We start from the raw sequence: 24,524 nt of genomic DNA on the forward strand, positions 1-24,524 counted from the left end.
AGGTTCAAAGAAAATGAGGTTGCTGTCTGTGCAGACATCTCCACAATGTATCATCGGGTGCTCATCCCAGAGAGAGACCAACACGTACACAGGTTCCTGTGGAGAAATATCCCTCTGATATCATATTTATAATATCTGGATGGCAATTATAAAACACAAGATATGGAAAAAAAATCAAAGAAGACAAGAGAACATCTATTACTACCCACATTGACCCAATTCATAGGATAGAATGGAGAGTCATCAATACCTGTACAGCCCCACAGGGTGGGCAAATGGATTTCAGCAATGACAATTGCCCGATCAAATCTCAGTAATGTCCAGCTGCACAAATAGTACACAGATATCTATGCACCACATCACTTCAGTCAAGATATATCATTTATCGTCAAATGTCCTGAAGAGCAACAGAACATTATGTCAGTTAAGTGTTACAGTAAAAGTTTGCTGTCAAATATCCCGCTCATCCACAAAGTAATCAATGAAGCCTCCTCCCAACTCACTCTTTAGACAGTGAAACAAGTTTACCTGCTTCCAAAGAGCCTTGAGTTTGGTAAAGGCAGCAGAGTGTAGAGACTTTCTGGAACATGCCAAAGCAGCTGAAAGGAGTGTAGCTTGGGAATCCACCTGAGGCATAAAACACACCACAAATGAGTTACTGTTTTTAACATTGCATCTTTAACCCTTGTGCAGGGCTGGCAGAGCATTTTCAAAAGTGTGGGGGCCCACTTCCAGGTTTCATGAGCTGACAGGCAAAAAAGAAACAAACAAGCAAACAAACCAGACAAAAAAAATGTTCTCAGCTCATCTATCCCCTTCCATAGGAAAAAAAAAAGGTCTTCAGTGGAAAAACATAACCTTACTGTGCTCACACCCCAAGATCTCTATCTACTTCTATTTAGTGCCACTTACGTACTTCCATGTTAAAAAAAGCGTGGGGGCCCAAAGTGATGACACCTTATTAATTCCTTTGTATGGTGCACAAAAAGTGTGGGGGCCTGGGCCCCAATGGTTCTGCTGGCCATGTTGTGTGTTGTGGTGTCTTCAGGTCATTCAATTTTGTTTGTTTTTTTGTATCCAATAAAACAGCACACATATCACATCTTATTAGAGTTACGGATCCCATCTTCAGAATATTACTACACTGCTGTGGTGAGTTTAAGATTCAGTCTAACTCCATGCCATTTAAACATTCATGTCCTTCTAGCTTATACTTAAGCACCATTCATATGTCTTGTCTTCTGGCCAGTTGTAGAATGCAATTTACAAAACTACAACAGGGCTCGAAATTAGCAATGGCCCAGTCATCCAAGGCCACTAAAAACTAATGTCAAGCACCAAAATTTCAAATTTAAAGACCTTAGTGGCCAAATGGGCCTTCAGAAAAAACAAAAAATAGATTATTTGGAGCCCTGAATAGAGACAATCGATTCACACCTAAGCCTCTTACAGGCTGGATTCTATTACAGCATTACCAGTCAGTGTATCCTGTTAAGATTAATGTGATCATCATTACTTGTTTCAGAAGTACCGTACTTATAATTTGGGACCAAGAAAATTCTGGAAAATAATTACAACAAAAAAGATTTCACTGTTACAAAATTCAGAACAGTGTGTAGACTGGTTTCTAGTTTAGAAAATTCTTTGTGCATTCAGGTCATTAATGTAAGATGTAACACAGCTCTGTCATGACATAAAATGCACCTTGGCATCCAACACTCAAAAGCATAAATTTTGTTGCAGGCACAAAAAATAAGATTACAACAAAGATCCACAGGCCTTATCACACAGACGGCTGAATATCATGTCTTCAAATGTAGTCTTTAGCCTTCAAAAGCAACCATGTAGAATATTAAACCTGTTCAAAGGTGACATATCATCTTGCTTGTGACATACTAACCAGCACAGCCCACTCAGTCCCAGAGCGCTGACTGACATCACCAAAGGCATGGCGGACTACAGCACATGTCCAACATAACAAGACATATGGAATAGATCCAGTGCCCTTCCTGCAGTTGGTAATGACAAAGTAAGACTTTATTGTTCCAAAGCACATATCTAATGCTCTGTGTCATTTTGCAAGAAGTCACACAAATTCTATGCAAGATTTGGGTGACCTTGATTACATCAATACGCTTGTACTTATGCTCTTGCAAATAGATGCTTTGCTTCGCTTTGCCTCTTCCTTATCAGTAACAAAGGGCAAAGGAAAAGATGACAGTTGATTATAAGATCCGACCCCCCCCAAAAAAAAAAAAAAAAAAAAAAATTACAGCCAAACATTAAAAAAATAATAATAAACTCTTTTACTACTGAAGTCTTTCAAGTGTTTTACTTACATTGGTATATAATCATTCCATGACCATGATATCTTATCCTATGGAATCATATCTATACAAAAGATATTCTTAAGCTCTATTTCTTTCCACTTTTCTGTTGGTAAAATCCTTTCAGGGATATTTTTTTTCCTTACTTCAAATTTCCAAAGTTAGCTCATGTATTACTGTATCTTTTAATCAAAAGCAGAGACTCCAACTCTCCCGTTTTCGACAGGAGATCTCCCGCCGAAAGCCCATTTTTGCAAAATCTCCTGTTTTCCTGCCCTGGCTCTGTGTCTCCCGCTTGAAATGATTTCTTACATAATATCATTGTATGTTGAAAAAAAAAAGCCTTAGATAGCACGAGAGAGCATTATAGAACTTTAGAGCTTCCAGGGCCCTTAATCGGCCCTGGACCCCGGCCGCAAGGAAATTCGCACTTTTTGCTCGTGATGTGCGCTTTACCACATCAACTTGGAGTCCCCCGTTTGCTAGGGGTTTCAGGTGGGAGAATTTCCAGATCAGAAGGTGCATGGGGTTGGAGTCTCTGCAAAAGCACTATGTAACACTGGCAAAGCAGCTCAAATTAGTATTTCTCTACAAGAATTGTAATCAACCAATCACAAATCTAAACAAAAATGAAAAAAAAACATATGTATGAATGATATAACATATTATTCATTAAATGTATGTAAATATGTACAATACATAAAGTATGTATCAGATCTAAATTCACGGTTACTACAGTGACTCTACGACATATCTTGTGTAAAGGTGACAATGTATTGAAATGCTCATTGGCTTTCATCATGTTTCTGAGTATAAAAACAGCAGTTGAGTTGTGTACTCTACAAACTTACCAAGGTTGAACATTTTTGATGCCTTCTGCCTTTGAGGAGACGATCTCATTGAGAGTCTTGACAGTGGCATCCCTGTGTCTGTCACACAGTGAAGAGATGACAGCCAAGACATCCTTCCTTGATTTACGATCCTTACAGATGTGGACTGTCTGAGACAGAACCCGGCAGATTGGCTTCACTGCTGACTCGGGAAAAGCTGGAAAGAAAACACAAGTACCACGTCTCTGTCTAGCAATGGCATTGCATGCATGATTCTGTTTTTTCATGTTTGATATCATCCCACATTTCTTTTTGAATGTTTGTGACATGTTCTGAACATTTTAATTCTAGCAACCTTTTTCTTTCCTCTTGAGTCTTGGTCAGGATCATTGAAAAGTTTGTCAATATTGTATAGGAAAGATGCAATGACTTGAGATTGGGTCTTTTTGCCAAACTGGGAAACATCTATGGCACCTTGCCTTTAATCCCCTGCAATTTGAAGGGGTATCTTATTTATCTAAATTCAGCTACAACATTGCAGTTCATTTTGTCTTTGATGCAAACAAAAAGCATCTGAGAATCACAAACATATATTGATCCACAATGTGTTCAGAAAATAAGTATGAAAAGCCAGCATCCTGGATGTAACTCACTGCACTGGACATTTTAAATGTCTGTGTTACATCCGCAACAATTCAATGTTAATTGTTACCAATGTCAATGAGCATGAGTTTGTAGTACACTTCAATGCACACATCCCGATCTAGCTAGGAATGTAGGATATACATATAATACAGTTGTAATACGACGGTGGGTGAGCAGCAAATGTACAGTATAAGGCCATCCCATCCCCCATGACTAATAGAGCTACTGTCCTGGATCAATGTACTAACAGTAACACTAACAAAACAGTAATAATCCCTGCCTGCTGCGCTGCTCTCGCTCTCCAGGACTGGAGGAAGTCAACAAAAGAGGAAGCTCCCGGGCCCCGGCCCGCCCGGCTCCTACAAATCCGCGACTGGCCGTGGTAGGTGTAGTTAGACATGTCCAAGAGAATAGAGTCATGATAACTTCTAAGATCATAAAACTGCGCGAGGCATGCCCCTCTAAACCCCTGGATTGCCTGGTTCCATGCGTTAGATGGCCGAGCGCGGCCTAAACAAAGTCCTCACACACAAATAATAATACATGGGACTACGAATAGGCTTACCTTCACTAATTACGCACGATCGAACTTCCGATAGCAGCTGACATCTTTCTTTTGTATTTGACGAGGCAAATTTAGTAACAAAGGTCTTCAGAACAGGGCCAATCTGTGAAGAAAGTGTGGACAAATATGCAAATTTTACTTAACTTCATCAATGATCACAAACACCTCATTCAGCATTTAAATATTTCCACGTGTACTTACACCACTGCTGTCAGTCGCCATGTTCGAGCGAGACTCGGTAGTGGCCGTGGGTGATGATCCATCCGTTTTTCGTGTGGATGGAGCCCACAGAACTCTAGCCGCGGCGGCGCGGCGCGGGCGTTGAACACACAGAAAGAAAAATAAAAGAAAAAAGAAAACAGCGTCATTTGTTTCTGTTACAGGTTGATGTTGTAATAACGGAAATTAGCCTTAGAATCGGCCTATCGTTATTGCTTTTGAGGTGCAAAGAGTAGTCCTATTCCTGCATCCTCGGTCTTAGGCAATATTCAACTCTTTTTGTTTGTTTGTTTTTTCTCTTTCCTTTTTTTTTTAGAAATTTGATTTTAGTTTGAAAAGAATATACATGTATAAACCTTGCACATGTCATATGTAGCCTACACTTAGAAAAAAAAGAAAGTAAACCCTGTTCAAGTTGATCTTTCTCATAGATTATTTGGCTAATAATAATGTTTTATATACCATATTCAAGGTAATTGAATTGGTTATTAACCTCATAGGTTCATAAAGAAAGAAACTTTACGCGTGAGTGAACACATTTGTTTTTCTCTTCCAAGGTGCAAAATTACAAATTGCAAAAATGGACAAGTTGTTATTCAAGCGTATACGATGCTCTTCCATAATCATAATACAGTAATGAGAACAAAAGACAAATTCATCACAATAAGAAATGCAAATTTATTTGCAAAAATCAACGTATGATCTCTGTGACCCTCCACTGAACGATAAAGAAAGGCAAAAAATAATTGAATATGAGAAAATGAACAATCTTCAGTCAAATCCATCAGTTAAAACACATAAGAGAGGAAGCAATGGTAGCAAAGATGGTAGAAATTTGAACTGTTATTCCAAATTTTATTTTTTTTTTTACTTTCTTTCCATTCTCTTTTTTTTTTTTTTTTTTTTTTTTTTGCTGAGAAAGCACGCTTTCCAGGCATCAACAGCAGAATTTCTAGAATTTTTGTTGATTATCTCTCAAATGACAATGTTTAGGTATCTGTTTGCACCAGCTGTTGTACTGTTTTGGGACATATTTGGCCGGAACTTGATGATCGACGTCTTGCTCTTACCTAGGGCCTAATATCCCCCGTCCCTTCTAGCTTCCAGCTCATCCAAGTCTCCCCCGTACCATAGATCGATCGGGTGCTGTTCGTTAATCCGAAGGGTCGTTAATCCGAAACACAGAAATTCCCTATACCTCGGAGGCTCGTTAATCCGAAAATGAAAAAGGGTTCGTTAATCCGAACATTTGTGGCGTTATTCAGAAGGTTCGTTATTCCGAGGATTTGTTAATCCGAAAATGAAATTCGGAATAATGAACCTTCGGAACGAATCTTCGGACTAAAGAGCCTTCGGAATAACGAACCTTCGGAATAATGAGCTGTAACTAGATCGATCTGTCACGAACTCATAACCCAAAATGCAAAACGTTGATCAGAGGAAATGGGGATACTGATCACAACATGAACCATAGGCCAACTGCAAAACTAATTATAGTTACCGACCAAACGCACTCATCATTTTGATCCTAACCATATCACAAGAGCGTATAGACCTATCTACACGTACTGACGTAATTGTATAGACTCATGTCACATGAAAGTTTCACTCGTAAGAAATCTCTGTAGCCTGTGTAGGGCCTATATACGACACTATGATAATTTCAATCGCCCCGATTAACACATTTTATTTGTGATATGAATTGAATTCATACTACGTATATTCCGCTTGCATGCCGGGTTCTTGTCGGTGTTGTATTCTTCAGTCGATGATAATATCAACCCTGTTAAAAAGCCTAGTTTATAATATAGGTGATACATTATAGTTTGACAGATGTTAAACTAAAAATTTGAAAATACAGTCATATGCAGGTTCCATACATATGAAATATGATTTAGAGAATGTATGAAGTAATCTTGGTCGCAGAAAACTCTTTTGGGTATTGACTATATACCACTTGACATAATACATGTATGTCCATATCGACCTACGATATGGTGATAAAAATGACAGCACACACACACATATATACACACAAACCAGTGGCGTATCTAGGGAAAACGGCGCCCGGGGCAAGCGCGAAAATTGCGCCCCTAATTTCTGAAAAAGTGTTCAACCCCAACCCGATCCCGGTATATTAGGGACTTTAAAAAAAGGTCCGCATGATATGCTTTTTCAAGCACCTAAGAGGGGTCTTTTGAGGGTGATTTAAATGAAATAAATTTTGATACATTTTGGCGAGCGAGCGCAGTGAGCGAGCCGAAAATTTTTGTATTTCAGCTTACAAAACATGGAATTCATGTCATTTTTTCTTATTAAATCTTAAAATTCTAATCTAGATATAGTGACGGCCTTATAGATAACGATTTATACCAACAAACTAAGGACTTGAAGAAATACTCTAAATTAGTATGCGCGAGTCAGCCGAAATTTGTATACTTCTGCGTCATCATTACGTTTTGTTCTTATCTTCTTCTTTTTTTTGATAAATTTAGGCGAGCGAGCACAGCGAGCGAGCCGAAATTTTTTGTATTTCAGCTTACAAAACATGGAATTCATGTCATTTTTTTCTTATTAAATCTTACAATTCTAATCTAGATATAGTGACGGCCTTATAGATAACGATTTATACCAACAAACTAAGGACTTGAAAAAATACTCTAAATTAGTATATATGCGCGAGTCAGCCGAAATTTGTATATTTCCGCGTCATCATTACGTTTTGTTCTTATCTTTTTTTTTTGATAAATTTTGGCGAGCGAGCCGAAAACTTGTGTATTTCAGCTTACAAAACATGGAATTCTTGTTGTTTTTTTGCTTATTAAATCTTACAATTCTAATCAAGATATGGTGACGGCTTTAGAGATAACGATTTATACAACAAACTAAGGACTTGAAAAAAATACTCTAAATTAGTATGCGCGAGTAAGTCGAAATTTGTTTATTTCCGCGTCATCATTACGTTTTGTTCTTATCGTCTTCTTATTTTGATAAATTTAGGCGAGCGAGCACAGCGAGCGAGCCGAAAATGTTTGTATTTCAGCTTACAAAACATGGAATTCATGTCATCTTTTCTTATTAAATCTTAAAATTCTAATCTAGATATGGTGACGGCCTTATAGATAACGATTTATACCAACAAACTAAGGACTCTAAATTAGTATATATGCGCGAGTCAGCCGAAATTTGTATATTTCTGCGTCATCATTACGTTTTGTTCTTATCTTTTTTTTGATAAATTTTGGCGAGCGAGCGCAGCGAGCGAGCCGAAAACTTGTGTATTTCAGCTTACAAAACATGGAATTCTTGTTGTTTTTTGCTTATTAAATCTTACAATTCTAATCAAGATATAGTGACGGCTTTAGAGATAACGATTTATACAACAAACTAAGGACTTGAAAAATTACTCTAAATTAGTATGCGCGAGTAAGTCGAAATTTGTTTATTTCCGCGTCATCATCACGTTTTGTTCTTATCTTCTTTTTTTGATAAATTTTGGCGAGCGAGCCGAAAATTTTTGTATTTCAGCTTACAAAACATGGAATTCTTGTCTTTTTTGCTTATTAAATCTTACAATTCTAATCAAGATACAGTGACGGCCTTATAGATAACGATTCATACCAACAAACTGAGGACTTGAAAAATACTCTAAATTTGTATGCGCGAGTAATGAGTCGACATTTGTATATTTCTGCGTCATCATCACGTTTTGCTCTTTTTTGTTGTTGTTGTTAATTTTTGGCGGGCGAGCCGAAAACTTGTGCATTTCAGCTTACAAAACATGGAATTCTTGTTGTTTTTTGTTTATTAAATCTTACAATTCTAATCAAGATATAGTGACGGCTTTAGAGATAACGATTTATACAACAAACTAAGGACTTGAAAAAATACTCTAAATTAGTATGCGCGAGAAAGTCTAAATTTATTTATTTCCGCGTCATCATCACGTTTTGTTCTTATCTTCTTTTTTTGATAAATTTTGGCGAGCGAGCGCAGCGAGCGAGACGAAAATTTTTGTATTTCAGCTTACAAAACATGGAATTCTTGTCTTTTTTGCTTATTAAATCTTACAATTCTAATCAAGATACAGTGACGGCCTTATAGATAACGATTCATACCAACAGACTGAGGACTTGAAAAATACTCTAAATTTGTATGCGCGAGTAATGAGTCGACATTTGTATATTTCTGCGTCATCATCACGTTTTGCTCTTTCTTTTTTTGTTGTTGTGTTAATTTTTGGCGGGCGAGCGCAGCGAGCGAGCCGAAAATTTTTGTATTTCAGCTTACAAAACATGGAATTCGGAATTCTTGTGTGAACACAATAACACAATAAACATTGTTATTTGTCCGTGTCATCATCATGTTTTGTTTTTATCTTGTTTGATTTGGTTTTCTGCCCCCTTTTCCCTCCCCCCCCCCCCTCCTCCTCCCCCGTCCGGGCAATTTTTTTTTCCCCTTCTTCTTCTTCTTCTTCTTCTTTCTTTTTTTTTTTCTTCTTTTTTTTTTCGTTTTCTCGTTTTTTTGCGCCCCCAAGGAGTGGCGCCCGGGGCACGTGCCCCCCTTGCCCCCCCCTAGATACGCCACTGACACAAACACACATCAAACATGTGCTGCATGGAGTCTAATCATTCGGGCACAAATGAAGGGATTAAGACGGGGAGGATGATAGACTGCACCACCCCCCCCCCCCCCCACACACACACACACACACCTCTTGATCTCTGACAAAGATAAAAATCGGAAAACAAATAAAAAAAAGTCAAAGAAATAACATCAGTCGTGACATTTAAGTATTCCATTCTTATATTACCATATCTTATTATACATATATAGAGAGCATAATTATTACACTCGTGTTGTACTTGTTGTGTGAGAAGAAGAATTGGGGCCTATACCACCAGAATTTCTTCGTCGTGGGCACCGGTATAGGGAATTGTGCTGTATGGTGTTGTCGCATTTCACACGTGTCGGTGACACAAACCGCACCAGGAAACCGCAACTTTAGAAAATCTGCAGTTTATTTTTTTCTCTCTCTCTCTCTATTTCTAAGCGTCCTACATTGATTATACTGATTGCTGATTTTCACGTTTGGTAATCTTTATCCTTAACTCATATTTAGGAATTTATTTTGAAGCCCTAAATCAGACGACAGACACTTTGGTTCATTCTAAGGATGGTTACATTGCTATCTCATTATCCAAATTAATACACAGAGTGTAAAACAAAGTTGTAACTGATTTACTGTCCCAGTGCAACAAAAAAAAGTGATTTTGTATAAGTTTGTTCAAATGAGTAAACATCCAACGATTATGTGGGGCTCTTTTTTTTCATGCTTGTCTAAACTAACTCTCCAAAAAATCGAGTAAAAATATTCACTCTTGAAGGAGTGAATACAAAAAAAGAGTGAATTTAGAGTGAAATTGGAGTAAATTTTGAGTGAAAATGCTCATTTTCACTCATTTTGGAGTGACCCCAGGGATCACTCGAAGAATTTGGAGTGATCCCTGAGGTCACTCTATTCCTCTTTTCCTCTATAGCTCTCTCAATTCCTGATGATCATTTTAAGGGTTTGCTTTAGTATTCACAAAAGAAAATACTACAGAAAACAGAAAATACACTAAAAAAAAAGCTAACATTAAAGAAGATATGAAGTCGGGCCATACAGGATGATATAACTGGCTTACCGGTATTTTCTAACAGTAAACAGGACATGAACACAACTACACAGTCCATCTCAAGAGGACCCTGCCATGGGAACTTGATCGAACAGGTCATTATTCACATTCAATTGGAGTCATTTTCTCAATTTTTTCCCGTATATATATTATACTGTACACAAGGCGTGGATAAAGAAGGATCGATCAGGACTGTTGACGCTATATGATGATGATTTAGATAATAATAATAATAATAATAATAATAATAATAATAATAATAATAACAATAATAACAATAATAATAGTGATACTACTACTATATACTATACAACTTGATTGTATAGATATAATATGCTCGTAATTATACCTGTGTATTTTTATGCATTTTTCCAACCAGTTCTCATCCTATTTCTTTTTTCCTTTTTCTTTCTCTTTTCTTTACTTCTTCTGCCCTTTGTATCTTGCTATTTCAGCTTTCATGATAGTTTCGTATAGTCCTTTGTGTCCTATGTCCATTGCAAAACGAATTTACATACAGGTATATATAGGGCCTACTTTTTCCTGGAATCCGCTGTTACAAGCTTTGCTTTTGCGGTTCCTTCACATTTTACATGTAAAAAAAATATCTTCCATGTATATAATATATGCTGAAACATTTTCTTGTTATGACCCACTTAATATCATATTCATGTATCTTTTTAGTTGTATTTTTTTTTTGGCTTAGTAGGCCTATATGTATAAATGTCAAGTGAAATATGAAAATAAACGTGCTGGTACTGTTCACTGTGTCTCGAGTGTAAGACCCGTGCAATTTCAGTAATTCAAATCGAGTCAATTCAATTCAATTAATTCAATTAAATACTACTACCATTACTACTACTACTACTACCATTACTACTACTACTACTACTACTACTACTACTACTACTACTACTACTACTACTTTATGCTACTACTACTGCTATAGAACTGCTACTGCTACTGCTACTATATACTGCTATACCGTGACTATACTATTACTACTACCTGCTACTGCTACTGCTACTCCTACTCCTACTACTGATAGTAATAATAATGATAATCGCAAAACTGAGTGAATAGGCATGTGGTTCCTTTTATTCAGAGCAGATCAATCAACGTCGTTAATCTCTGATAGAGCTGAGGTTTAGACATGATGATATTCACACATTTTTTAAGTGTGCTTCCATGTTCTGGCGTACGTCAAAGAACGCTCAAAAATTTGAAAACCATCCTGCCATCAGAAGATATGGTTTTATGACAGAATTTCCACGAGATATTCCTTGAAAACGAAGTTACGATTTATACCTCTTTTTGAATGTACAAATAAGTGTAATTGTTTAATTTGTAATGTTGTCATTTAGCGGATTGTCATTAAATATTTGATAAGCTTATAGGGTCATATGACAAGTCTTTTGGACGTACCAATTAAGACAGTGAAGATCGTATAAATGTGTATACTGTCAATCTTAAATGGTTGTTTGATTTGATACACATTCTCTTGTCTTCTTTCGAAGTAAGAGTTCGGGATGTGTATTCGGATGTTGAGTTTTAATTTCATCCTTTGTGGTCTCAGAGATTCTGCTCAGTAATCTGGTAATAGGCAATTCTACATTTTTGGTAGGCTTTCTTAAACCTGAAGACATTATTACTGACCCAACTGGTATAAAACCGGAAAAAAAAATATTCAGGCTACCACAGAATGACAACAATTCTAAGCTTGCCTGTCCCGCCACGAAGAAAAAAAAAATGAAAGCATGCATGACTTACGTGTAACCCGAATCTTACACTCCCGAGTTCATTATAATACCTGGGATTGTGTTTTAACAAAATAATCCAATGACAAACGTTTTAGCTTGTTCGTCGATCACTGAAGTACAATCATTCACTTCAAATCGTTTACGGACTCGGTCGTAGTCTTTGCTACATAATAAAATCAAATATTTGCCTGTGTATGACGATGATTTGTCTCGTTGATCTCTCTCACCGGCTCTCACCAGACCTGTCGCGGATAGGTCGCACACAGGTGCTGAAGCGATGCTCCTTGTTAAAGTAGCCGTCGGTCACGCTGAAAAGAACATTTACGGGGCTACTGGGGCGAAAAGCTATAAGGGAGTCCTAAGACTAATCCTGAGGGTTACTGGTACACTGATAGACAGGTTGCAGGAAAACAGGTGGGGTACGGACGTCAGGAAGGGATGAATGGAGGGGGTGGCAATAACAGATGTCAGTGACCATGGGTCTTCCAAGTTAGGAAAACATTCTGACGACATTCTGGAGAAGTCTTATCCACCCAAACATTATTGCTGTATTTGCATGCACACCCCTTAAAGAAAAAAAAATCGACCTGGCTATATGAATAATCTAGTTGCGAAAATGTGTCAAGTGATTAGTACTTGTTCTCATCAGCATTTCTGACGTAAATGCAATTCCAAACTCTACAAACGAAATTTGTGAAGAAATCATAGTATTATTATCTTCTGTTTTTTGCAGAGCCATTAACATTCATCGGACACCTTATACACATGATAATACGAGTCTATTCCTATCTTCAGTAGATAACCTTTGCCAAGACTAGAAGCTGAATATAGGGAGAATCTATTCAAACCGTGATCCGCTATACGTGTTATTCGATCAATGAAGATGATTGACATTACATAAATAATGCTACAATCATCCCTTTTAGATTATTGCTATATCATTAGGAATCGCTTTACTCTTGGGTACATTTTAACGGAGCTGAAAGTAAATATTTTGTGATATACACAAACTAATAGAAAAGTGCAAGTTTGATAGCTTATCTTATACTTATAAAGGAGAACGGTGAAATTTGCAATGATGTGTACATGATATCCTCCAACACACTGACATCCATTTTGATAATTATAAAACTATGTCGAAGTTATTCATGAATTGTCACTAATTTAGTTACTATGAACCCTTCAAAGCTCGTTACTGCATGCTTTATTACATTCTAAGAAACATTATTACTTATACTTAGCAAGCATACTCTGAGCACAAGGACATCTATTTGTGACCTCAAAGGCCATGATATCATCTCACAATAGTAATAATTTACGTGTAACAATGTCTCTCTTCATTCTCACTGATCTGGGCAAATATGCCAAATTTTGAAATTCGTTTCTCCCCTTTGTTTTGTGCGATTTTGTCAATATGTCCTTGTCATTACCTTGTTCGATTTTGCAATAATGAATAACTTCAAGTCTAAGTCAACTTTGAATATAAAGAATATCTTCACTTCACTCTTCTGTTTATACTTTGAATTGACTATAGACCACTATTCTAATAAATCGAAGAGATCGCGGACACAGTGGAAGATCTATTTTTTTCCTGACCTGTAAGTAGCCGCTTGATTGCCGCTTGAAACTTATGATATCTGAAAGAATATATGATAGGGTTTATCCACATGTTAGAGAAGGCTATAAGAATTGTCAGTTCGTATGCAACACCATCAAAGCTCACGTTTCCTCCCAGCACACTGTAAAGTCCATACAAGTCATTTGGCGCCCAACACACAATGTAAGCCAGGCAGACGACCAAGACAGTCTTCACCACGTCTCTTCGCGCTCGTTCGCGGCGGGTCATCTTCTCAGATTCTTGACCTGGTCCCCGCTTCAGTTGGAGGGCAATTGCTGAATACAAAGAAGTCATAATAAAAGCAGGTGCAAAGAAATTCAAAATGAATATCATCACTCCTATGAAGATTCGAATTTGCCAGCTCGGCCATTGATATAAGTAACAAGTTTGATGCTCGACATTTGTCCATAAATAGATTTGAACACCATAGATGGCACCATGATATTATATCCAAGGAACAGAAATCATGATTACTAAGCATGTGGCTCTCTGGTTTTGCCTAAATTCAGGGGCGTCACCAGCTTTTTTTCAAGGGGGGTGCGTTTTGACCCTAATGTAACGAGATTTTTTTTGGACCGACATTTGGAATATAGGAAGCTCTCAATCCCTAGACTTTTACTGTTGTTGAGGGAAACCAAGCGGGGAAAGGGCACCGGCGTAGCTAGGATTTCATCTTTTACAGTAAAAAAACTACCACTTGGAGCTATATTTTTTCGCTTTGGAAATAAAGAGGGGGGGGGAGGAGGGCGCACCGGGCGCAACTGCCGGCAATTACTGGCAGCAACATCAGGAGAAAGGCATAACAATTAAATGCGAGCGAGCGGAGCGTGTGAGCTTGAATATTTTGACATTTTCACAGTAAAAAAAAACCAAACAAACAAAAAAACTGCAGTTTGTTGCTATATTATTTCGCTTTGGAAATAAAGGGAGGGGGCGCACCGGGCGGAACTGCTGGCAATTACTGGCAGTAACATCAGGTGAACTGCATGACGAATAAATGCGAGCGAGCTTGAAAATTTTACATTTTACAGTCCAAAAGCTGCCGTTCTTAGCCATATTTTTTCGCTTTGGAAATCAAGGGAGAGGGGGGGGGGGCGCACCGGGCGGAACTGCTGGCAATTACTGGCAGCAGCATCAGGTGAATTGCATAACGATTAAATGCGAGCGAGCGAAGAGAGCGAGCTTGAAAATTTTACATTTTACAGTCCAAAAACTGCCGTTCCTAGCCATATTTTTTCGCTTTGGAAATTAAGGGAGGGGGGCGCACCGGGCGGAACTGCTGGCAATTACTGGCAGCAACATCAGGTGAATTGCATAACGATTAAATGCGAGCGAGCTTGGAAATTTTACATTTTACAGTCCAAAAACTTCGTTCTTAGCCATATTTTTTCGCTTTGGAAATTAAGGGGGGGTGGAGCGCATGCCACCGGCGGAACTGCTGGCAATTACTGGCAGCAACATCAGGTGAATTGCATGACGATTCAATGCGAGCGAGCGAAGAGAGCGAGCTTGAAAATTTTGACATTTCACAGTAGAAAAACTGCCGTTTGTAATCATTTTTTCACTTTGGAAATTAAGGGGGGGGGGGGGGTGCGCCGGGCGCAACTGAAGACAATTACTGGCAGTAACATCAAGAGAAAGGCATAAAGATTAAATGCGAGCGAGCGAAGAGAGCGAGCTTGAAAATTTTACATTTTACAGTCCGAAAACTGCCGTTCTTAGCCATATTTTTTCGCTTTGGAAATAAAGGGAGGGGGGCGGAACTGCTGGCAATTACTGGCAGCAACATCAGGTGAATTGCATACGATTAAATGCGAGCGAGCTTGAAAATTTTACATTTCACAGTCCAAAAACTGCCGTTCTTATAGCCATATGTTTTCGCTTTGGAAATTAAGGGAGGGGGCGCACCGGGCGGAACTGCTGGCAATTACTGGCAGCAACATCAGGTGAATTGCATAACGATTAAATGCGAGCGAGCTTGAATATTTTACATTTTACAGTCCAAAAACTGCCGTTCTTAGCCATATTATTTCGCTTTGGAAATTAAGGGGGGTGGAGCGCATGCCACCGGGCACAACTGCTGGCAATTACTGGCAGCAACATCAGGTGAATTGCATATAATGATTCAATGCGAGCGAGCGAAGAGAGCGAGCTTGAAAATTTTGACATTTTACAGTAGAAAAACTGCCGTTTGTAATCATTTTTTCACTTTGGAAATTAAGGGGGGGGGGGTGCGCCGGGCGCAACTGCACACAATTACTGGCAGTAACATCAGGAGAAAGGCATAAAGATTAAATGCGAGCGAGCGAAGAGAGCGAGCTTGAAAATTTTACATTTTACAGTCCAAAAACTGCCATTCTTAGCCATATTTTTTCGCTTTGGAAATAAAGGGAGGGGGGCGGAACTGCTGGCAATTACTGGCAGCAACATCAGGTGAATTGCATAACGATTAAATGCGAGCGAGCTTGAAAATTTTACATTTTACAGTCCAAAAACTGCCGTTCTTAGCCATATTTTTTCGCTTTGGAAATTAAGGGGGGGGGGGGGTGGAGCGCATGCCACCGGGCACAACTGCTGGCAATTACTGGCAGCAACATCAGGTGAATTGCATAACGATTCAATGCGAGCGAGCGAAGAGAGCGAGCTTGAAAATTTTGACATTTTACAGTAGAAAAACTGCCGTTTGTAGCTATATTTTTTCGCTTTGGAAATTAAGGGGGGGCGGGGGCGCACCGGGCGCAACTGCAGACATTACTGGCAGTAACATCAGGGGAATTGCATAAAGATTAAATGCGAGCGAGCTTGAAAATTTTGACATTTTACAGTCCCAAAACTGCCGTTTTATATTTTTTTTTTTTTGCTTTCGAAATTGAGGGGGCGCACCGGGCGCAACTGCTGGCAATTACTGGCAGCAATATTAGGAGAATTCAAATGCGAGCGAGCGGAGCGAGCGAGCTTGAAAATTGTGACATTTTACAGTCTCAAAACTGCCGTTTGTAGCTATATTCTTTGCAGTAAGGGGGGGGGGGCGCACCGGGTGGAACTGCCGGCAATTACTGGCAGCAACATCAGGAGAATGGCATTACGACTAAATGCCAGCGAGCGAGATTGAAAATGTTGACATTTTATAGTCCAAAAACTGCCATTTTGCTATACTTTTTCGCTTTGGAAATTAAGAGGGGGCGGGGGGGGGGGGACGCCCGGTGCGCACCTCCCCCTGGATCCGCCACTGGTAGTCAAGGGTGTCGGTTTATGTTCATGACTGGGGGAGGTATGACCAGCGAGGTGGCGTCGAAGTGACCAAGTATGGGAAGGATGTGCAAAATCTATGTATATAGTCAACACTGTATAGAATACACTTGTACTAGTAGAAAATTATGTATAAAATCAGTGCTGCCAGAACCAGGGGTGCGAATTGCTTTTGCGCACGATTTTTTTTGTTTTTGTTTTTGTCCCCGATGCAAAATGTCAAAAAAAAACAATATAAGAAAAAATAATAATCATTTAGTGTCCGGCGTTGAGGTCGCTCGCAGACTGAATTTTTTTTTTTTTTTTTTTTTTTTTTTTTTTTTTAGTCTGAAGGGGGTGCGTTCGCACCCAACGCACCCCCCCTGGTGACGCCCATGAAATTGGATAGGGAACTTGACGGCGTAGAATCTTTCACAAGTGATGACAATCAAATTGGCCCCGCTGGCTGCTACGGACATCCAGAACGGACTCCAGCTGACCCACAAAGCGCAAATCAATTGAGCGAACAGTGGCCTGTCCACCGGGAGAGAACCAGGTAGCAGCTGAAGGGCCAAGAGGAATAAAGATGCTGCGAGGTCGATCACGGATTGATTGGCGATAAGAAAGTTGGTCGACTTGTGAAGATCTTTGGTGAGCACAATAACAACGAATACGACACCGTTGCCTAAAATGCCAAAGATCCCAAACGCTGAGAAAATAGCTCTTAGAGGTAAGTTGCTATCGCTTTCTTCATTATTAAGTGATTCATTGGTAAAACTCGTGGAGGCCATTACAGCTTCCTCGATTATTCGTCACAATTTCTGGGAAATTGCTTCCAGCAGCAAGTTGTTATGAGAGATATATAGTGTATCAGAAAGTGGCTATGTAAAGTGAATGCGTACGTCTCTTTTGACAAGATTAATCTAGAATATATCATCACGATCGAGGACCTCACATCAACAGCGCGTCTATTCTGAAGGACAGAGTCATTAAGCGAAGTCATTTATACCGTCGTTAAAGAAGTAAGATTCTAAAAAAAAAAATGTATGAAAGATATTAGTCTGGGCAACTTTCCTCAAGTGATCACAGGCATTAAGTTGCGATGCTTAACATTTTACACAAAATATGATAGAAAGTATTTCCGAGCAATCATTTGCTTCTTCCATGAGGCACAGAGTGGCATTCTATGTCTTCTCTCTTTTCACAAAGTTTGCTAGAAAAGTGAAGTTTGATTTCCGCATTAATTGCTATCCTCCCATCAGCCGTCAACAATTATTGAATATCTTTCTCTCATCGATTTTTGCCATGCGAATGCCAGTCAGATGAAGTACTCAAATGTTAAGACCTTTCATTCTTAGAAGATCGTATTGACGGTGGACTAATTCAATGGCATACTAGTAAGAGCTATTGTACTACAGTTCTAATGGGTTTCTGTGAAGAAAAATGATGCCTATTCATGCGAATGGTGAAAAGATTCCTCGCTCTCGACGACATCAAAGAAATCATACATACGGCATTTATCGAAATCAAAAGAGCTCTCCCAGCGATGAAGAGGAAATAAAATAAAAAAGAATCGATTTTAAGTTTGAGATAACAGTATAAAGATGAGATCGCACTTTCCAACATTATGTGATACCACTGAAGACGTTCAATATGTCTATATACCAAGTTCTATTGTAAGCACAATCCTACTGTTATGACTATCGTCATAATTGCCATCATAATCGGTAATTTTATCATCATGTCAAATATCTTCATCATTTTGATATCAATACTATGCTGTGCTCACTGAACTTGACTACTAATGGTCCTAGGTATTTTCGCAAATTTCTCTATTGTTCACTATACACTGTATATGCTATAGTGAATGCAGTGCATCACAATGCGTGATATACACATATCACTCACTGCCACTCAGAGCCACTTTACGATCACTTTTGTAAAGAGAGCTCAGATGCGTTGACTCAAACATTTTTGTTTTCTGACATCACCTAAATATTTTACATATGCCGTATCTTCAACATCTTTTTCACTCTCTCGTTATATAGTTAGTATATATATATATATATATATATATATATATATATATATTACATTTCGTATTGATCTACATTGTGTAAGTTGACAAATCGCGTAAGTGGAGAAAATGAAAAGCATCGATTTTTACTTTTATTTTTTACTTTTATTCTGAGATACCTTTTGTTATGTGATTCGACAAATTACCTGTATGTCGATGTGATACACAGCCCTAACTGGAAAAAATCTTGTGTTAACTATTCAGTGTTAATGTTAAGGAGATCGTTTACTTTCTAAAACTATAAAAAAAAGAAACGTTAAAACTCCTCGATCATTGAAATGTAGAGTTTAATTCCCCTGGTGATGAATTGATATGCCTGCGAATCAACATGATATTAATAGCAGGTTATGTGCGAATACGTGTGTGTTATATTCTTCCAATATTTACTGAAAACACACAAAAAGTACACTCGCAGGACATCATTTCAAGCTTTGTGGGAAGTAAATGGTCTCAAAATTAACATCGGAGAAAAAAGATTTGGATTTGACTGAGGATTATAGTATCATTCAGAAGTATATTGGTAATCATAAACGGAATTAAACTCTGAGTGATTTCTTTTTATAACATGAAAATAAGGGAGGAATCTAATTATAAAACAATATTGATAACAATGAATATACATCTTCGGTGGTGCAAACAAAAGGATTTGAATTTGGGTAAACTATATCAATTGTGCAGATATGCTTAGGGGGCCTATATAAGTTATAATGTTTCCCCATCGTTAAGCGTTCCGACACGGTCATAGATTTTGTAGAGTTATAAGGGTTTCATTTGATTTTGTTTGAAATGGAAAAGATCAGACTAAAAGCGCAATCATGTGTCAGAATATTAGAGATAGATATAACAGATTCATGTGAATAAATAGATTTTTGTGCAGATAAAAAGATACGAGTTAGAAATCATATTTCGATTGTATTTTTTTTTTCGTTACAATTTGTGCATTGGTTGAAGATTTTTTCTCTGTAATCATAACAGTAGTATGATGCGCTTGAGATCACCCTTCTTTTATCTTGGAATTCTAAAGGCATGACAAGCTAAGTAGGGGTGTAGAATCGTCGATCAAGGCAATATTTAACAATAAAAACAATTTAATGAAAGGCAGAATGATATTGATTGAAAACTTATATGAACAATTTATTTCCCGTTCTGATGATATTTAGTGTATGCGAACCCCGGGTATTTGCGAAGGCAGATTACACTTATTGCAGATACACTTTCAGAGTATGGGCTTAAGTGGAGATGATATCGTAAATATTTGGTCTGTAGGATAATCAATATCAAAATATGGGAAATGTTACAGCACATTCGTCTATATTGATATGAATAAGAAATAGTATTTCATTGAAGACTTCATGCAAAATTGTGAGTTTTCGATATAGAAAGTGAATTGTAAAAAGAGTTGCACAGAATGCATAGCAATTGCACGCATTTTTTTGCCCCTAGGTTGTCATTCAAGTTGGGTTTATGAGATGTAGGCGTGTAACACTGGTTGGCAAACCTCGAAAATTTTGATATAAACTACGAGGCGATATATACCAAGGAACATATTTTGTATGTTTGGTTTAGTGGAAGATGATTATATTAGTTCCGAAAACAAGAGGTGGAAAATGTATTCGCATTTATTTGGAGATTGCTGTAAGGTTAAACGATTATAAAAATTATGTGGAAGTTTATTTTTTGAATGAAGTGTGCAGTTGTTGCAGTCTAAATGTGAGCAGGGAGTTGTGTGGATGAGTTCTTGTGTGTGTATGTGTGCGCGTATGTGTGTGTGTGTGTGTGTGTGTGTGTGTGTTTAATGTGCTTTTATGTGTGAGTGTTGTAGCGCAGTGTACAATAGGTGTAGAGGGTATACATATCAATATATAGACTTAAAAGTGTATTTGGCATTGGTATAAAAAGATTACGAATGTAATTGCAACAAAAATTCAATGTTACATACATTGCTTTCTCAAGTCTGGGGCTGCAAGACATATTATTCGTACGACAGAAGGGAAAAAAAAAGATTACGGTTTGAAGGGGATAGTTGAAATCAGATTTCATTATTTAGCTTTTCAAGTGTAATTGATTATGCTGTTGTAAGAATTTTCATAGAAGGTAATGCAAGCAAATTATGTTGTTAGAAGTAATATTACTCTGAAAATAACAATAATTGTGTTGTGTATGTGTATTCAACATGTAGTGGTGTATTCCTGACCATGCTTCTTGAAACGCGCTACGTGGACGCCGTTCCCGACTTTTCGAAACCCAAAGTCAATAGTCGCACCATTTCTCTCTCTCTCTCTCTCTCTCTCTCTCTCTCTCTCTCTCTCTTCGGCTCTGTTGCTACCAGCAAATAAAGATGATTTTGTTTAGTTTGTTTCTGTGTCAGTTGGTTTTTAGAGAATTAAAATGCCTGCGTTTTACATTTCTGCGCTACAATGTATGCTGGTACTCAGCTTTTTTCCCCCTTATATAAATTCATCTAATACAGTATAACTATCAAATATTTGACAATCCTTTACTTCAAATAAATCACATTAATGTTACTCTGACAACAAAAACAACAACAAAAACATTCTAGAATAGATACACAGATTGGATCAATGCAACGCAACCTTTTAATAGTATATTGCAGTTTTGGTGTAACGTGTGTGTGTGTGTATGTGTGTGTGTGTGTGTGTGAGGTAGTACTGTAAATAGCTGTGAGTGGAGTGGAATGGAATCTCGTAAAAATGTCAGTATGTACACGTACTGGGTAGTAAATGTGCATGTACATTGTAGAATATACTGTGTAGCAGTAAAAAGGTATCGCACATGGTTACATTTTTGCTATGTTTCATGACAGGCACTTTGCAACATCCATGTTATCAATGAAAAGTCAGTAAAGTGTGGCTTCTAAGTGGCTATGGGTTTTACATAATACACTGTACTTCTTTCAACCTTCAGACAGAAATGTGGCCAATCATATCATCACAAAAATCACAACAATATACTTTTGTTCCCGATCACATATTTCATTCAACCAAACAGCTCAGAAGATGTTGAAAGCAAACATGATTAATAAGGACCATCAGACAAGCAATGAGAAAGAAAATAAAATATGTGTAAATAACTACAGAAATTAACAAGCTGTTTTTCAGTGCTATGTACATGTACTTTAATGCCCTGACATGTTGATGCACACTTATGTACAAATGAAAAACAAACTTTTTATTACTTACACATAATGGAGAGTCAGGAGCAGTACAGCAGCACCCTCTTTTTACTCTTTGGCATACTTTGGAATACTGTCATAACAAAGTCCTTGGGACCGGCAGTTTTCTTTCATTATATCGAAATTTATTTCTAACCGAACAAATAAACAATGAAAGACATAGAGCAGATGATGCTGCAGCCTGAATATTTACTTTACTGTAACTGGAAATTCACTAAACCGTGTTTATCATAACAGGAATGCACTGTATAAGGCACAACAGAATACAGTGCACTCCCGTTATATCCAACATGGTTATAACAAAATATAAATTCAGGCTGCGACATTATCCTCTGTATGCCATTTTATTGTTTATTTGTTCAGTTATAACAAAATTTTGATACAACGAAAGAAAACCGTCGGTCCCGAGGACTTTGTTTTAATGGGAGTCCACTGTAAAGTACTCAATACATTAATGGTTGGCTGCTTTTTGTGTCTTCTTGCATCACAGCTTACTACGTCCAGTAAAAATTTCCTTTGTATGCTGCTTGCACCAAGTCTTTGGAGACAAAGCCCCTTAATGAATAACATCAAACTGTCAGGCTTTTTCCCTTCATTTATCATTGATGCAAGCCTCTTCAAATCTTCAAATCAAGAAAAGTTTTCTTTGGTTTATTTTTTTCTAATTTAGGTGGTTTATTCATGAGACAAGAACTAAAACTCATTGTGTGACAGATACTAGTAGTGTGTTACAGATACATGTAGTGTGTTGTCAAATGATCAAACTACAGGTTTGGAATGACCACTTAGATCAGCTGCTATAAAATGACATCTTGTGTGTTTCATGGCTTTTAGACTTTGTGGTTTACAAATAGTGGTAAATATGGAAGTAAAATCCTGTAATATCCTCCCCATTCTGTCTGCACATAATACTGATCTCGTATCATTACTGAAAGCAATTTAACAAAATAATGTCTGCTACTGAACACAGAAATAAAAGGAATGACATAAGCAAAAATCAAACAAGCAAGCAAAGAAGAACCAAAAAAAGAGAAAGTATGTAAGGTAAGGTGCTCACCTGAGCAGCATACTTTACCTTCTACTCCATCTGTGGCAACTACTTAAATTATCTTGAGACTCTTGGATTTGTGCAGGTTCCTTGAGTAACACTCATAGTTTTGGTTATCTTGGGGCCATTCTATGGATCACTACTACCACTATAGATTAAACTATAATCTCCCCTCCCCCCCCCCCCCCCCCCATCCTATCGATGATTCCAGCTAGCCAAGTTTATTCAACATCCAATCGCCAGTTTTTAAGGGGGAAAATATAATGATGAAATAAAAAAGTAACATTCATTAGCCCAATATGGGATATTTGATCAACATCTAGTGTGGGAGTTAAAAAAAAAAAAAAAATTAATACCTACAAACAATGCTGTCCTCCCATCACTGATGATTCCTGACAAATTTGATCAAAATGCACATGTTTTATGAAAGAAGATGACTTTGTCTAAATTTTGAAAAATTAGCTAATTTGGGGGATATCTGATTCCATCCAAGGGCCCACATCATTGGTAAACCCCATTGATGATACTTCCTTCCATTAACAGTTCCTGCTGAGTTTTGTCAAAATCCAGCATCTGGCTATTTGGAAGATCTCATGAAAAGTACTCTTGGGAATTTGGGACCTTGCTTGTTTGACAAGGTTTGGTCAAAATCCAGTCATCTGTTTCCAAGAAGAAGATGAAAGTTGACAGAGATTTTATACTCACAGAGAACAATATACAACAGATGCTGGATAGTGAACTATGAAAATAGCGCACTTGAGCAAATTGGCACATACTGAGCAAATGACCCGTAACAATCTATAAAATGTTTAATTACAGAGCGGGAAAGTGAAAATGTATGTACTTCAAAGTTGTACTAAAAGTCCAAAATAAACAACTTTGATCAGGCATGTCAGGTGCTGTGTCTGCATTAATCAAACTGCTGAAAGTCTATGTATTTCTGCCTTTATGCTTCTTTAGACGGCATTTGGTGGTGAACACTGCAATTTGAAATTTGAACACTTAGAACAAAATGCAAAGTAGTTAACAAGGAAATTTCGTGGAAATATGATGAGCAAAAATAGCTCACACTGAAACAGATTACATTGCTAAACCTGCTTTGATATCAATCTAATAAATAAATAAATGGAAGTGAATATCTGTGGAGTTTAAACTATTCCTGTATCAACAAATTCCACTTTTCACAAGCTAAAATGGATTCTCTGGAACAGATTGCATTTACTCCTCATGAATGCAAAAAAATAATGAAAATAAGAAGACCCCACACCTAGCACCTTAAACTTAAACTGTACATTAAGCAACAATAGGCAAATCACAGAATACAATGAAAAAAAGT

General features: G+C 37.7%; 2 protein-coding genes across 2 annotated transcripts in view; both read right to left on the minus strand.

The window, feature by feature from the left end:
- The window catches only part of LOC139711209 (stalled ribosome sensor GCN1-like), a 48,223-nt gene extending 43,633 nt beyond the window's left edge, over positions 1–4,590 (minus strand). The window contains exons 1-5 of the mRNA XM_071623128.1: positions 4,569–4,590; positions 4,368–4,470; positions 3,179–3,374; positions 1,901–2,009; positions 529–627 (exon numbers count right to left, since the gene is read on the minus strand). Of these exons, the coding sequence (XP_071479229.1) occupies positions 529–627; positions 1,901–2,009; positions 3,179–3,374; positions 4,368–4,470; positions 4,569–4,589 (528 nt within the window). The 5' untranslated portion in view covers position 4,590. The remainder of the gene's footprint in view (positions 1–528; positions 628–1,900; positions 2,010–3,178; positions 3,375–4,367; positions 4,471–4,568) is intronic.
- Positions 4,591–12,247: 7,657 nt separating this feature from the next.
- Positions 12,248–17,661, minus strand: LOC139711212 (oxytocin receptor-like). The gene is made up of 3 exons (XM_071623131.1): positions 17,307–17,661; positions 13,593–13,917; positions 12,248–12,332 (listed from the first exon to the last, which is right to left on the minus strand). Exons 1-3 carry the CDS (start codon positions 17,659–17,661, stop codon positions 12,248–12,250), a joined length of 765 nt encoding a protein of 254 aa, XP_071479232.1.
- Positions 17,662–24,524: the final 6,863 nt, after the last annotated feature.

The sequence above is a fragment of the Diadema antillarum genome, unplaced genomic scaffold (assembly GCF_040938485.1).
Source record: "Diadema antillarum isolate AM-2024a unplaced genomic scaffold, OU_Dant_1.0 seq00001626_RagTag, whole genome shotgun sequence".
In the NCBI taxonomy this organism is placed as follows: domain Eukaryota; kingdom Metazoa; phylum Echinodermata; class Echinoidea; order Diadematoida; family Diadematidae; genus Diadema; species Diadema antillarum.

What these genes read in the sequence shown, in the direction of transcription:
- LOC139711212 (XM_071623131.1), bottom strand. Translation starts at nt 17,661, where the DNA reads ATGGCCTCCACGAGTTTTACCAATGAATCACTTAATAATGAAGAAAGC. An exon ending in CAATTTGATTGTCATCACTT is followed by an intron (nt 13,918 to 17,306) that starts GTGAAAGATTCT and finishes CTTTGTATTCAG; the next exon opens with CAATTGCCCTCCAACTGAAG. An exon ending in AAAAATAGATCTTCCACTGT is followed by an intron (nt 12,333 to 13,592) that starts GTCCGCGATCTC and finishes TGTTCTTTTCAG; the next exon opens with CGTGACCGACGGCTACTTTA.